The sequence below is a fragment of the Pyxicephalus adspersus genome, chromosome 4 (assembly GCF_032062135.1).
Source record: "Pyxicephalus adspersus chromosome 4, UCB_Pads_2.0, whole genome shotgun sequence".
NCBI lineage: Eukaryota > Metazoa > Chordata > Amphibia > Anura > Pyxicephalidae > Pyxicephalus > Pyxicephalus adspersus.
The window spans coordinates 34,641,858-34,657,573 of NC_092861.1; the positions used below are offsets into that span (position 1 = coordinate 34,641,858).

The window sequence follows — 15,716 nt, forward strand, 5'->3', positions numbered from 1 at the left end:
CAAGGCTGGCGAGAATACACTTTCATCAGTAAAGCTGGGCGATCCAGCAAACCTGGAATGGATTTCCTAAAAGTCATTAGCTTTTTGTTAGCAAATGTTTTCAATACAGATTAGATCCATTTCAGGTTTTCTGGATCACCCAGCTTCACTGATGAACGTGTATCCTCTCCAGCCTTGGGGAGCTTTAATAAATCAAGGCCATTGACTCTATATGGATTAGAGGCATCTAAAACTGGGTTCAAAATACAAATAAAATCTTCGAAAATTCTACATAGTGTTGGTGAACAAGGGGCTCCAAAATTGTATAAAGAAGTTATTTATGAAAATGGGGGTATATATATATGTGCACTGAGGCCAAGACTTTGCAGCCAGCACCAGAATAAGAATCAAATAGGAGTCCAGCATAACCAATTTAACTTTATGGGGATGTTTCTTATGAATAGGTATAGTGACACCTCTAGTATAACAAGAGTATGTAGCATGACAGATAATCCCTGTTCTATTTGAAGAAAGAACCCTTTCCAATCAAATGAATTTCTTCAAAAAATATATATGAGGACTCCTTCGCAGTTATTGGAAGACAAGAGACCGCTTAAAGTTGGAATTGTGGGCTCAAGCTTTTCATGGGATTTCATCAATTTTAGTATTCATCCCAGTTAAAAAAAGAAAATAACAGCAGTAGGATGAAACAAAACATGGATTACAGCCAGAGACAATAAAAAGGATTTAGAGAATAGATCACAGTCTACAAAGAAAAACAAAGCCCTGTAAAAAACCAACAGACAATTAAAAAAACAAAATAAAACAAAAAAGAAGAACATCACCTCCACCCCCACACAAAATAACCTCTTCTTCTTCAGCACCAAAGCCCAATCTGCCATCTTAACCATAACACCATAAAACAACCAAACAGGAACCTCCCAATTTCATAAAAGCTAAAAAACCCCAAATCTAAATATCAGTGCCTATAGAACGCACTTAAACTGTGAGTTACAACAACACCAAAGCTTCTCTCACATCTATGGCAACCCAGAAGAACAATCCAATTTGGATGACTCAATCATTCATCATCATTACTGTATCAGGCTCCAGCTTAAAGCAGATTTAAACCCACAACACTCCTCTGACCCTTTCCTGTCGCACAGCACTGCCAAGTTCCTCCTTCTTCCCTTCCAGAATTACAATCTTTGGCCATCTTGATTGGCCCAGGCATGCAGAAGTTCCTTCACCCACGACACACAAGGGAAGCCAGGTTTGCCATGTAAACCATGCACAGCTCAGCTTTTTTTGACAGTTTCCTGGAGAGCTCAGGCAGCTAGGAGAGATTATTGCAGAAGGAACATCACCTGTCCCTTTCTGCAATAATGACATGTCTGACCCCACATATCTAAAAGTGTAACTTTAGTTAAGCTCAGGCCCAAAGTACAGAAAAAAGGTTCAGGATGCAGTTAACAGAAAGTCCAGTAGGCGGCAGGAGAAAGTCCAATAACACTGGGGAACACATTTTTTGTTGAGTTAGATCTTACATTTGTTTTTTTACTAGTTTTTGGGTGGTGAATCCAGAAATGTTTTGCTATCACATCCAGTTTTCACCATACAGGGTACTCTCCATTTTTGTAAAAAAAAAAAAAAACATACAAATTTTACATACAATGAACAAATAACTGGAATGTAGTGTTTATTTAAAAAAAATTTGTTCATACAAAGGATTTATTGTTTACTCCACAACATTTTGTTTACAGTAAAACATTTGAAAATTAATTGGGTAAGCGGTTAAGGTAAAAAACTATGCTTATAGCATTTCCTGGAGTGTTCCCACCAGATGCTCCAACAGTAGTCAGCCATCATATGTACATCCCATCTACCCCTATACCGTGCTTCCTTGACCTTCAAATCTTGGTGGAATCGTTCACCTTGCTCATCACTGACTGCACCAAGGTTTTCCAGGAAGTTAGAAAGATAGCTGTTCAGAAAATCCACCTTAATGCTCATATTGCAACCAAGCATTTTGTAGCTCTCCAAGAGTTTGTGGACAATTTCTGTGTAATTATTTGCTTGTGTGTTTCCAAGAAAGTCCTTGACAATGGCTTTGAATGATAACCAAGCATTATTTTCAACTTCTGACATTGTCTTGATGAAATGTTCATCTTTGATGAGCTGCCAAATGGACCATCAAACACACCGGCCTTTATTTTTTTCAAATATCAGGCTAGGAAATGCCAAAATGAGGTACTTGAAACAGTCTCCTTCAGTTGGCAAAGCTTTAACGAATTTCATCATCAGACCCAGTTTAATGTGCAGAGGCGGGAAGTGGCTCACGTAGAATGCTTGGATCCCCTAGTTTTAGTGGAGATCTTGGAGGCCAATTCCTTTCCACCCAATGCCTCTCACGAGCTCTGCTGTCCCACATGCACAGATAACAGGGATACTTGGTGTACCTGCGTTGCTGACCAAGAAGGAAGCATACCATTTTAAGGTCAACACAGATGACCCAATTGTGTTGGTGATATTGCAACAACTCAGTGATTCTCTTTATGTCTGCATATTCTTCACAAAGAGAAACTGAATGGCCAATTGGGACTGACCCAAATATATTGACATTGTGAAGGAGGACACACTTTAAGCTCCACTTTGAGCTATCGATGAATAGACGCCATTCAGTTGAGTTATAGGTTGGAATTCCCAATTCCTCCATTAAACCAGGTATGTTATGGCAATACACAAAGCCACTGTCAGTTCTAAAGTACTGCAGAAATGCAATTTCTCTGGTTCGAAAGTATGGTAGACCAGGATACTCTATGCTACACTTATTTTTCTTGTTATATACTGAAGTTTTCACTATACAAAAGTAACAGTCACTGAAATGATTTCCTTGCTCTCGCCAAACCATAGGTATAGCAAATGGCATTTATCACGTGTTCCCTTTGTCCACATCCGTAAACCCTCCATACACTGTTTGCACACATTATGAGGGGCCCAAGACTTATCTTGATCACCAAGTTTAACTTTGAAAAATGCCAAATAGGCTTGCTCTACAAATGTGCTGATGTTCGCCCTTTGACTGGGAACGGTGAAACTGCCACAGATATAACAAAATGAATCAGGGTTGTTTAGGTACTTACAATGAGAAACAGCAGAGCCTGATATGATCTGAAAGAAAGGAAATACGTGTGTAGGTAGAAAAATAGATTTTGCTAATTCACTATGTAGAGCAGCGCACAACCTCTGACCACACTGTCTTGTGTGTAAATGAATAGCCACGCTACAGTAATCGCATTAATATAAGTGGTAGAGAAAAAAACCTGACGTGATAGAAGAAAGCTAATTGCACTTTCAGAATCAGCATACCTATTTTAGTCAACAAAACATTTGTTCAAAATTGATCCCCAGTGTTATGCAATCTAATGAAAAAAAAAAAAAACAGTAATCAAAAGTATAGGAACATAGAAAATATACTTTAAAGCAAACTAACTATTGAAAAAGTTAGACCATATGAGGAATTTTACTGCACCTGCAGGAAAGAGTTCAAAAAAAAAAAAAAAAAAAAAACAGGACAAAGTAAGAAGATTTCTAAACTGTATTCTGAAAAATGAAAATCAACCAGTAGACATTCAGAGTAGGGTCTTCATCTATTCATAAACATCCAATCGACATACACAAAAATGTTGCAACCCCCTCATACTGCCTCTGTGACAGTAAAACAGCAAACATACTTGATGCTCATCATACAAAGTCATCGTTGAACCTCCACAATAAACCCAGCTTTATTTGCAGTTTCACAGAGAAATCCAGGAATAGGTGTGTAAAAACATTTTTGTAAACGGCTCTTCTTTCTGGCTTAGGATAAAATAAGATCCCATACTTTTGGTTTACATAGTGAACCTGGGGGGTAGTTTTAGGTTGTCAAAGCAAGAGGGCAATCCATGCGCATGTTCCACTATGCAGGCAGAAGAAAATGTATGTAAGCCCAGGAGGGTTTTAAAGAAAGATTCCTCAAAGTTACAGTTTGGGATCCTTCAGCTCCCCTAGGCCAGCCCACAACCCTCATATTAATATAACATATACAATTTTCTAGATCCTGAAGTCAGACCAGTAAGGAATAGACATGATAACATCTGTAAATCCTGTACAATACTAATGCTGCACATACCCCCATTCCCTGCATTTTTTTTTTACAATACAATACAATTCTGTATATAGATCTAATGAAGACATTTCACATTTGTAGCTCAATGTAGTATAGAGCTACAAGAAGCAAAGTACAGCATCCACAACAACAAATCAGAATCTATCTGATAAATTTAGAAAAGACAAGTGGTTGCAGCATGAACATAAAAAACGTCATATTTTATTGTTTATGGAAAAGATGAACAGAAAAAAAAGAAATAACAGACTGGTTGTATGAATCTTTTAAAGTAACTCTTCTCTCACTGGGAGAAAAACATGGGCTGCTGTGATGGATTTTTCCTTCGGAGAAGGGGATTGATCTGCCTGTTTTATCAGTGCTGGTAATGCTCTCTAGTTGGATGCCAGGCATGCCATCAGAACATTTCACAAGAGCCTTTTACCTAAACAATGTGTGTATAGGCTCCAGGAAGTCAAGTAAGCAACACTGTTATGCTGAGAAAGAAATCAATGTATGTATGTGGAAAGTGGGAAACATGGGTGTGGAATAAGACAGAGCTGGTCCAAGCAGTGTATGATAGGATGCTGTCAGGTGAAGCCAGAAATAAAAGCAAGAAAGCAAAGGACCAACTAAACTCAGATTGCAGAGGGATTGTGGGCTTTTGAAAAGTATAGGCAAGTTTTAAAATTTCCAAACACAATTGTGTTTGGAGTTGTCAATAGAGGGATGTGGTACCAGTAAATTTGGTCTCCCATTCAACAAGCTAAATTGTTTTAAAGCGTAGCTAAACTTAAGAACAAAAATGGTGCACCACTGCCCCCTAATTCTCGATCGCTCGATGAGAATAAATGGGATTGCAAAACCTCCTGGGATACCTACGCCACACATCACAGGAGGCTCTTGGGTGCCTTTTCATGAAAAGGGAAAGTAATTGGCAATCCCATGTATGCACAGTGAGATCAGCAAGTTTTTTTCCCAACCTACCTCATCCGATCTCACGGCCGGATCGGGTAATGTAGGAAGAAGAACCTGGAACAGAAGACGAAGATGGGGGCACCCAGAGCGCCAACATGAAGATGGATGCCGATCGACTGCTCTGGGGGATTGAAGGTAAGTGTATTTTTAATTGCTTTGGGCGTTTTTCAGTTTTCTTTCTCCTTATGGGGAGCGCAGAGCGCTACCTATGTCACGCAACCTGGGAGGCTCTGTGTGCGTCTTCTGCGCATACCCGAGATTTCAGCCATGCGCAGAACAGGCATTTTCCTCCTAGGGGAAAGAAATGCGGATCTCACAGAGGCTACGTCACCCGATCTCGCACCTGCACAGTGCGAGATCGAGTGACAAAAAAAATAAAACTGAAGGATATGGCAGAAGTGAAGATCAAAGATGGTGGCGTCCGCCGCTTTCTTTGCGTCAGGATGGGGAGGAATCCCAGGATGATGGGGGACTGGATCTTTGAAGGATCAGCGCTATTGAGGGGCGCTGCGGGATCAAAGGTAAGTGTAATTTTTTTGTGTTTAGTTTCTCTTTGAGTTTTAAAATTTCACTTACACCTTAAATTTACCAACATGTCAGGGATAGGGATATCAAAACTTTTAATTCCACTCATTCCTCCATCGTACACATCCCCTCCCTCAACACTTACACCCAACCACGTGGAGCAGTCAAGGCCCCTGAGCTTGACTTGCGTTCCAAGTCTCAGTATGAGATTTCAGTTCAGTGATTGGCGGAGAGTTTCTACAACTCTATTCTGATTGGGCGTTGGGAAGACGCCTGATGCAATACATAGTAAGGCATTTAGAGTGACCTAGTTATTGCCAGACACAATTCTACAAAGAAAAGGGCATAGATAAGGTTGTTTTCAGTCAATAAATTCACTAAACTATACAATAAAACAACGAGTCAGTGTAAACAATTTGATATGAAGCTATTAACACCATACTCATCGTTTCTATGGAGACAGGCGCCATGAGCACACAAGCGTGTAAGGATCGAGTCCTCTGACTGGTGGGGTCCTGTGAGTGCCGGTGCCTCAGCTGAAGCATGCCGACTGTCAGTGTGAAGAGAGATCTCCTGTACAAGGCCCTGGGCCGCTCTTATAGTAAGTGGCCGTACGTCAGGGAGGAGGGATAACAAGTCCCTCACGAGCGGATTTATTTCAGAGAACGTGGAATAGAATATGTGTGCCAAAAGCTCCATATGGAAGCTGTGTATTATTTCCGACTTTATTTAGCTACTATGGGGCTGGAATAAGTGTCTATTATTCAAACAAATATGTAACCTTGTGACAGAATTCGTCCCTCACTGCCCTGATATGTCACCAGAGCCTTGACAATCACATGGGGGAAGGGGGCACGTGACACTTGGCAACCAATTGCCAGGCACATTCGTTATCACGTGAGGGCAGGGATTGTGTATGGCCCCAAAGGTGGAAGCTTACACAGCAATGTGTTGGGAGGATGAGATCTGACAGCAGAGGGAGTCAGAGAGCCCCCATAAACCTAACCTGTCCCTTCCATTATGGAAGTCTCTTCCTTCATTGCACTGATGGTGTGCACAGCAATTTCCATACAGGGATCAATGCAGAATTCTTACCTTGAGCTACAAAATATATAGCGTTTATATATGTTATAAAGATCCAATATGGGACTGATTAAAGTGTACCTAAACTCAACATTTATACTTTACATGAAAGGGTAGACAACCCTTCTAAATAAAGTAAAAATATTGGTGTTTTTTTAAGCACAACTCCCTTTTTTAAAAAAAAGATGCCGCACCGCCCCTTTATGTCTTGATCACTGCAGCAATCAAGACTTGATAATGCGTGATGCGTGAGATTGGCAATTATTTTTTTTATTGATGAAAGGGCTCCTTCTGTGCATGCCCGAGAGCCTCTGCTCTGCACTCCCATTAATTCTTGATCACATAGGCCAGAGGTAGGCAAACTCCGGCCTAGTCAGTATTCCAGTCTGGCCTAACGCCCCCCTAGTTATTTATTGTTGGATCCGGCCTAATTGAATTGTCGCGTTATCGCGAGTTCCCGCACAGTATCCCCAATTACTATGCCTAAAGAGCAGAAGCAACGCGCAGCTACCAGTCACCGGAAGGTTGAACTCCAATGTCGTGTCTTCAACCCTGAATAAACTGACAAATTATTTTTCGTCCAACGCGGCAGCAAAGCCCTGTGTTTAGTGTGCAACGACACCAATAGCACTTTCAAGCGGTCGAATGTCAAGGGGCATTTCGATGCCAAGCACGCACACACATACAGAGACTACACCGCGGATGAGCATAAGACTGAGGCTGCTCGCTTGCAGTCACGGTTGGAAAAAAACGTTCCTTGGACACCTTGTTTCTTCTGTGTGCTAGTGTGCTTTCTTGACCTCCCAAAATGGCCTAGTAGTCCATAAAGTTTGCTGACCCCTGGCCTAGGCGATCTAGAATTAAGAGGGCAGTACTGCACCTTTTTTTTTTTTTTTTTAAACACGAACTTAAGAAAAACACAAACAAACAAAATGTTTACTTTAATTAAAAAAGGAAAATAGAATTTCCCCAAAAATCCCTCTACAATCCAAGTCCATTAGGTCTTGCGCCGTCTAGAATGTCTTACAACGCAGACGAGATATCGGGCACGACCAACTTCTTTCAGCTCTGCCTATGTCACCTGATCTCACACTGCGCATGTGCAGTAATTGGCTAACATGTCGTTATGAAAATGTAAAAATGCGTGAGATCAGCACTTTTTTTCACATTCCAGGAGAGCCCTTTATGCACATGCCCAATCTTGGACATCCACATCAGGAGCGGCCCGCAGCCTCCTGGGTCACGTGATTTAAGTATCCTAGGGGACTGCAGGTTTTCCTTGCGGTAAGGACGGAAGTGGAGGATTTCTGATGTTCCCACCTATGCATTGCACTGCAGTCCATGTATTTGTACATAGCCCCCTTTTAATGTAATGAATAGAAGCAGCAATGCGCTTCCTTTAGTCGGACTGAGCAAATTTCATGCTTACTAGTGAAATTCAAGCACAAACAAGATTTATATAGCGCCAACATATTACGCAGCACTGTACATTAAATAAGATGTACCAAATACACAAAAAACTGACATGTTTTAACCATTTCCTACTTGGCATTACATACACTATAAATGATTGTATTTTGCATTAAAGTAATAAACAAGGCCAACTATACCAATTTAATGTTAAGTGAAAAATCCTATTTTTTTAACAGCTGATGATGAGTTTGATGAACTGTGCTTTCAGTTTGGCCTGGAGTTAGATGAAATTGTAAGTATTAGTTTATCATTTTTTTTATTGAGAAATCTCTGCATCTTTGTCATGCCACCTCCCAAAATGGATTTTCCCTTTTATATAAAATATTGGGAAGCTGAGCTTTAGTCATATTACAGAACAAGGATTTTCATTGTCAGGATTTGTGCTGCTTCCCTCCTATTATGTTCCCAGAAGACTTTCCTTAAATTCCCTATCTCAGAATACTGCTTTCTCGCTATTTAGGAATACAGTTGAGAGATTCACAGTTTTCCTCTTATCGCCTAACCAGCCTGTTTCTCCTGTCAGTACACTTTTACATTGTACATACACAGCTTATTTCTATCTTATTTCTAGTGCATACATTTCCTTATGACTTCATTAAGGCTTTTCTTAAGACTTTGTGTACTAATATGGTTTTATTAATAATTAATGATTACATAAATCAATAATGTTAAAGTCAGCGAGGCATCTAACATAGGACAACTGAACAGAATTTATTAAGGGCCCACTAACTATACTAAATGTTTAATACCAAAATACCGACAATGAGCTCAGGCATTACAACTCAGGAGCACATTTGCTCCAAAGCAGATTAGTCATTTTGTAATATTTTTATTACTTTTTAGTAACTGTTCCTAGGACATGAGTGGTCTGGTAATTAACATTCGGTGCATTGTAAGCTTTAAATGTTGATGGGATTTATTTACGTTTCAGACATCAGAGAAAGAAATCATCAGTAAAGAAAAGGGTGATGGAAAAGCAGATGGAGCCTCAGATGTTATTCTCTTCAAGATTGATGTACCAGCCAATCGCTATGATCTCCTGTGTCTTGAAGGCCTTGTACGTGGGTTACAGGTCTTTAAAGAAAGGTACTAAATCTAAACACTGGATGGGTGTATTGTGGGATACAAGAAAACTTTCTTAAAGCAGAGCAAAACAGCTGGTGCCCACAACATACATAAATGTGTTGAAGCAATGAATAATTTTTAGTTTATATGCATTTGTTATATATTAATATAATTGTTTGCTCTTTTATTTTCAGGATTGATGCCCCTAGATATAAACGGATCACGCCACCTGACAACCAGCTACAAAGACTCTTTATTACAGAGGAGGTGAGGTTTATAAAATATTTGATAATCTGGTTTCACTTCACTAGGCTTCACTAGGATTATTATTTTGCTAAAAAATAAGATGATTTTGTGTTCAATATTTTATAACTGATGAAGCATTTCTACTTTGTAATAGACTGCTGCAGTTCGTCCCTATGCAGTGGCTGCTGTGCTCCGGAACATAACCTTCACCCAGGACCGATATGAGAATTTCATTGATCTGCAAGAAAAACTTCACCAGAACATATGCAGGTAGCAATTTCTTTACCACAGCTCAACATTACTTTGGATGTAGGTGTTGGGGATTTTAGAGTGCAGCCCTCTAGATCAGTTCATACCTGCATCTGACGTGTAAAATTCTTATTCTGGTTTTCTGCTAATCACATAGTCTCTACATTCACCAGTACCAGTTGTACTTGTCTTTGCTGACCCCCTTTCTAAGACTACAGCTTTCCTGACTTTGTCCTGCTTTAAGACTTGAAGTTACTGAGCCCAAATAGGCACAGAGGTTAGAAAATCAAAATGAATTCTGAAAAATTATTGTGCTTAATTATTCTAGGTCAGTGGTTCAGAAAGTATTTCATCTAGTGTATCAGCATAGCAGCCAAGCCACTGATATTTTCATATGGAGAGGTCAGCGGTGGAAGCTTTTAGTGTTATTGTTATTTTGTAACATCCATTATAACTTTCAAAGAAGTTGCTATAACTGAGATTTTCAGTCACTTAAAAAGTTTTTAAGCCACAGCTTATTGGCACATCATCAGGGACGGATTTGTACTTTTCTTTTTTTCTAGACCGCTCCCAAATGCCTTGAATTAAAACTCTTAAGACTATATTTAGGCGGAGGGTGACATTGCAGTGCAGTTACCTCTCAATCATACCAGGGCACCGCTGACCTGGGGGAGACTCTACATGCAGTTTCTCCATTCAGCTGCTCTATATGAATGAATTGGGGCAGCAGTGAGCTGTTCAGTACATCAGACAGCTGTCTGCTGTCAAATGTGCAGACATTATTTGCAGAACCATCACTGTGGTGAGAGTTACTGAACTGGAAGCCATGCAGGATTGCTGGATTCTGATGCAGGACTGGAAGAAGGGAGAGAGAGAGGAAATGATCACCTGGTGACATCCAACCAAAATACTACCTGTGTCACAGAGCTTCCACTTCTGACTGGTACAGCAGCTCCCAGCTGGTAGACATCAAGCAGTCGGTATGTGTCAGAACAGTGCAATTTGAAGCTCTGAGCGAACCCGCTAGTGGCTCTGCCGCCCTAGGTAATGGCCTGCACATTATGACAATTTAGCCCTTGTGTTAGGTTCTTCCACCTTATCCCTGCCACTACCAAGTCCTCTTTTCTTCCAGTTCTGGTGTCTTCTTCACCCATTCAACATGCTCTAATAATGAAACTTTAGTGAATGCACACTGGAGCTATCTGGGAATACATCTATATTTGTGCCAGAACTTTACATATTACATGAGCTGCAGTCAGTGTCCAAAATAAAAAAAAATGCAGGTTAAGTCTCTTCTGACAAGGCTTCTTACTGGCTGATATATCTTAAAATCTTACATTTTAACTTTACTTTTATTTGAAGTAAACCTACTGAGATGAATTTGCTACATATTTATTCACTTTTTCATTTTTTAATATATTTGCACATCTGACATCAGGCTTATTTAGAAGCACAAGAATCCAAGCAACCAATCCAAGTTCATCTATTGAAATGTTATGATAGGTTACAGCAGTTTGCACAACCTTATTAAATGGGAAGGCTCTGTTATCAAAATATCTTTTCATTTTTAATAGGAGAAGGACTCTTGTGGCTATTGGAACTCATGATCTAGACACAATAAAGGGACCATTCATCTACACTGCCAGGCCACCAGCAAATATCAAATTTAGACCACTGAACCAAAATAAAGAGTACACCGCACCAGAGATCATGGAATTGTATAGGGTAAGTACAGGTAACTTTCTAATTTTCTTTTATAGGTTCTTTCAGTTAATATATAAATGTAAATATAAAGCTTATATTTCTTCTGGTTTCTTTTCACCAGCTTGCTTCTGGCAAACAGTGACACGTAGTCCTGTCTTCTGTCAATTGTAAAATGTTTGCTGGATTTTATACACAGAGCAATGCTGGTAGAAAATCCATTTTCCCATGGGCACATGGGGGAATATAGGAGGTACTTCACTATTGGTCACACTGCTAGGAAGCAGGGAAGTAATAAATCTGAAGGGCTAATCCTCACCACCCTCAACTTTTATTGCACTCTTTTGTATGGTCTAAACAAGTAAAGACTGGTTTGTTCAGATGATACTTCGCAAGTTGTCCTGCCATGTTCTTTTAGAGAGAAGAGACTTTCCCCTGGCAACCCTTCCAAACAAGTCATGTCTATTCAGTCTTTCTCTAATTGTCCTGATTGTGCTTTACCATTTCACATTCTGAGCTACATTCATGTAGCTCTTGGTTTTTTTTGCAACTTCTGTGGGCATAACTCACCGAAATATGTCCAATATTTAATAAATGTAATAAATTACCAAACTTTAAATAAACACAAATATCTGTTAAAAAATAGTGAAACTTATTATATGAAGATTTCTTTGTAATGGACTCAATACAGCTATTTTGTATTGAATCCAATACAAAATTTTTTGCATTTCCCACCGCTCCTCCTGCCTGCACCAACGCATGCACTAACGTCACCGGGAAACCCCGGAGATCGTCTCTGATGTTTGCGGCTGAAAATCAAAGGAGGAGGACGTGTCCCCAGGACCTGCGGGGACCAGCAGGACACCGGGGGACGCCAACGAAGTAAGGTAAGTGTTTTTTTTTTTAAATCCACCCCAAGTGGGATTACCGCTAGGTTGGTTAAATAACCAAAGGTTTTAAAAGAAATACATTGATATTCATCAAAAACCCCAGGCAAAAGATGACCTCAATACACAGATAAAAGAAGAAAAGAATGTAAGGAGTAGGGAAATAAAGATAGAAGAAAGAGCTTGAGTGGCTTTGGGTGTCAAGAACTGCATAAGTGGGCCTTCCTATTAAATCGTATGAGGCACGTAGAAATGAAAGAAAATGCTGAGTTTCTAAAACCCCAAAAAAGCTGAGTAGGTGTCAGTGGAAATGCTAATTCATAAATTTCTTGACACAGACACTGGCGATAGTTTGTTTCTCTACCAGCAGGATAAAACTCCAAACCATAAATTTATATTTGTCAAGAACAGAGGGTTTGAGGTGTAGGGGTGCCAATCACTGCTCTTTAGGCAGATGGATCTCAGATAGGGTTCAGAGCAATTTGAAAATCCTGGTCCAAAATCTAGTCAGAAAATGATCTCCAGGTATGGATAGTCTCCTAAAGTTGGATATCCTCTAAAACAACACTTTGAATGAACAGAATGTACTCATACCTGGTCGGTACTTTGAAGTCTTGATCCCAGGTTATATGATAATAGAGCGTTTTGATATGTGAGACCATATGTGATATCAAATCTCAACCTGAAGGTCCTTCTCCCAATGAATCATGATGAATTTATTTTTTACACTCAAGACATTCTGCAAGCAAAGGAAATAAGTAAAGGAATCTATACTGTTTGAGAACCTGTAAAATATAGCATCAAAATTTGTGATGGTGTGTATGAATGTATGGATATGTATGTATAATCAAACTCCACCTGGCGGGTGACTAAAAATTATTTCTTTATCTCCCACAGACTGACAGCCACCTGAAACACTTTCTACCCATCATTGAGGATAAACCAGTTTATCCTGTGATATACGATAGTAATGAGATTCTGCTTTCCATGCCACCAATTATCAATGGTAAGGATGTGTTTACATCTTAATATATTAAAGGTAATTTACATTGCAAACCTTTATGAAGAGAAATATATACCTTGCACTTTTTGAATTAATCCTTTGTGTCACTGGAACAAAGAATGTAGATTAGAGAAGTCACAATCAGTCAGAAAAGTCAGATCTGGTACTGCATACTTTAGGTCAGCAACTGACAAAATATTTCACCTCAGAAACAAATTCAAGATACTGTGCTTTGCATCTAAATAACTCTAATTTTACACTCCCTACCTGCATTTCTGACCTTATGCATATATACGCCCTTACCACCCTCTCTGTTCCTCAAATACCATGCTAATGACTTTGTAACTCATACATTCTTCCTAATCACAGCTCTGAGACTTCCTTAGGGCTGCCCCACTCTCTGGAATTCCCTCCCTTGTCCCCATAGGCTCACTTCTACCCTTAACACACTTAAACAATCACACATAACCCACTTCTTCAAACTTGCCTACTCGTCTTTCTCTCTGTCTTAACTATCACTAGTTAGCCACAGTTCCATCTCTCCTAACTATTATATGCTGTGACCACTGACTTTAAGCTTGATTGGTTAGGTTCCTCCTCTATGTGAGTTTGTAAGCCAATAGATTAGCATTGCAGAGAACTAACATTTTTTAGGATAAAGTATTTAGTCATGTCAGAAAATGGTATCATAAAAATAACCGAACAGTCTGACTTTTTAGCATTAGACTATTAAGCCCTGCTTTCCTTTCTAAGGATGGAGGGATTGTACCAATACAACATGAGGACTGGATTGACTTAATGAGCTCTTGGATTTTAGAATAAAACGATCAGTTAAACATTTGTGTCTGAAGTTGTGTTGAGTTTAGGACACATGTATTGTCCTGTCAAAATATTTTTCCGTACTCATAATTTTTTTTTTTGTTTTTGACAGGGGATCACACAAAAATCAACTTAAATACTCGTAATGTCTTCATAGAATGCACTGCCACAGATCTGACAAAGGTGAGGGAAGAGCTCGTAATTTTTTTTTTTTTTTAACTAAAGAAATATTGGGATTGTAATTCCTAACCTTCTGGAACATCAGCTGCATGGCTGTCATGATGATATTCAGGCTTTAGTAATTTCTGAACAACCTTAAATAAGTCTGTAGCAAGTGAAGCCAAGAAACTCAGAAACATTCGACCTGGGCACGTGTTACGGATTGACAACTAAAACAGTAGCCAGGAAACCAAAGAGTCAGCAATGGCTGCCCAGGTGCTTCTTAAAAAACTGGTGTTAGACCATATTTCATTCATTCAGCCAAACACATTGCAATTTGTACAATCTTTATTTAATCATTTTGTTGACAATAAACAAATTTCCATTTATCATAGGCAATTGGAGTTTGCTTACAAGTGTACAGCCAGCTGGTTGGTTTTCAGTGGTTTTTGGCTTTATCTGTTTTGGGGAGCCTCTTATTTTTTAAATATCTCCCTTAGCGTCAGCAAATATTTGAACATCATGATAATGCTGGACATCATTAAGCTGAATATTAAATTTTTTTTTCTTTATTGTGTAGGCTAAAGTAGTTCTGGATATAATGGTCACCATGTTTAGTGAATACTGCGAGGAACCCTTTACGTGAGTAAAATGTGCCAAAGAATTTTCATTTTCTGTTCCTTTCAGCTAATTGTGAAATCGTTGCATAAAGACATGTCAGCAATTTCTGTATTATTGGGCCACTCTTATGTGATACAGATGTCTGGGACACACAGACAGCTGCTATAGTTCTAAAACCAAGGAAAAGAGCAGTCATGTCAAATGTCAGCAGTTTACAAGAGAAAGATTTTTGAATACAGTAATCTAGGTCTGACAAGTATGCGTATTTAATGGATATACTAACAATATAAAGTTTGCCGGATGTTATTGGTACTATATGAACAGATGAGATGAGATGAGATGAAATCTGTTAATATAGGAAAGTTTATATTCTATTTTTAAACCACAAAATGTGAAATGCAACATAAAAGCAGCTTCCAAAAAAAAAAAAATATTGTTTCATAGGGAGTAAATATTAGTAATAGGAATACTTACCCTCCAACATTGTCAGTGTTTCTCAGTGTATGAAAGTACATTAAATGAGTGATCATTCCTAAGAACAACTGGTGTAAAAACACACTGTTTATTCTGGTCTTGTCTTAAGGGAAGAATAAATGATTGACATTGGGCCAGTAAGCTCTTGAAATTGTTTATAAAGAAGGCATCAGAAGTCTCAGATTTCCTATTGATATCCATTTGTCTTCATAATTTGCTGCAGTTCCGACAATTGTCTTATGCAGACTGCACTATGTGCATCATAAATTACTCAAAATTTCTAATATATTGTTCTGTCATCTGGGTTGTA

General features: G+C 39.0%; 1 protein-coding gene across 1 annotated transcript in view; it reads left to right on the forward strand.

The window, feature by feature from the left end:
• The first annotated feature begins 6,094 nt into the window (after window positions 1–6,094).
• The window catches only part of FARSB (phenylalanyl-tRNA synthetase subunit beta), a 40,284-nt gene continuing 30,662 nt past the window's right edge, over window positions 6,095–15,716 (forward strand). Inside the window, exons 1-9 of the mRNA XM_072407867.1 lie at window positions 6,095–6,227; window positions 8,359–8,414; window positions 9,114–9,268; window positions 9,442–9,514; window positions 9,648–9,763; window positions 11,317–11,467; window positions 13,228–13,336; window positions 14,265–14,335; window positions 14,892–14,953. Coding sequence (XP_072263968.1) covers window positions 6,170–6,227; window positions 8,359–8,414; window positions 9,114–9,268; window positions 9,442–9,514; window positions 9,648–9,763; window positions 11,317–11,467; window positions 13,228–13,336; window positions 14,265–14,335; window positions 14,892–14,953 — 851 coding nt within the window. The 5' untranslated portion in view covers window positions 6,095–6,169. The remainder of the gene's footprint in view (window positions 6,228–8,358; window positions 8,415–9,113; window positions 9,269–9,441; window positions 9,515–9,647; window positions 9,764–11,316; window positions 11,468–13,227; window positions 13,337–14,264; window positions 14,336–14,891; window positions 14,954–15,716) is intronic.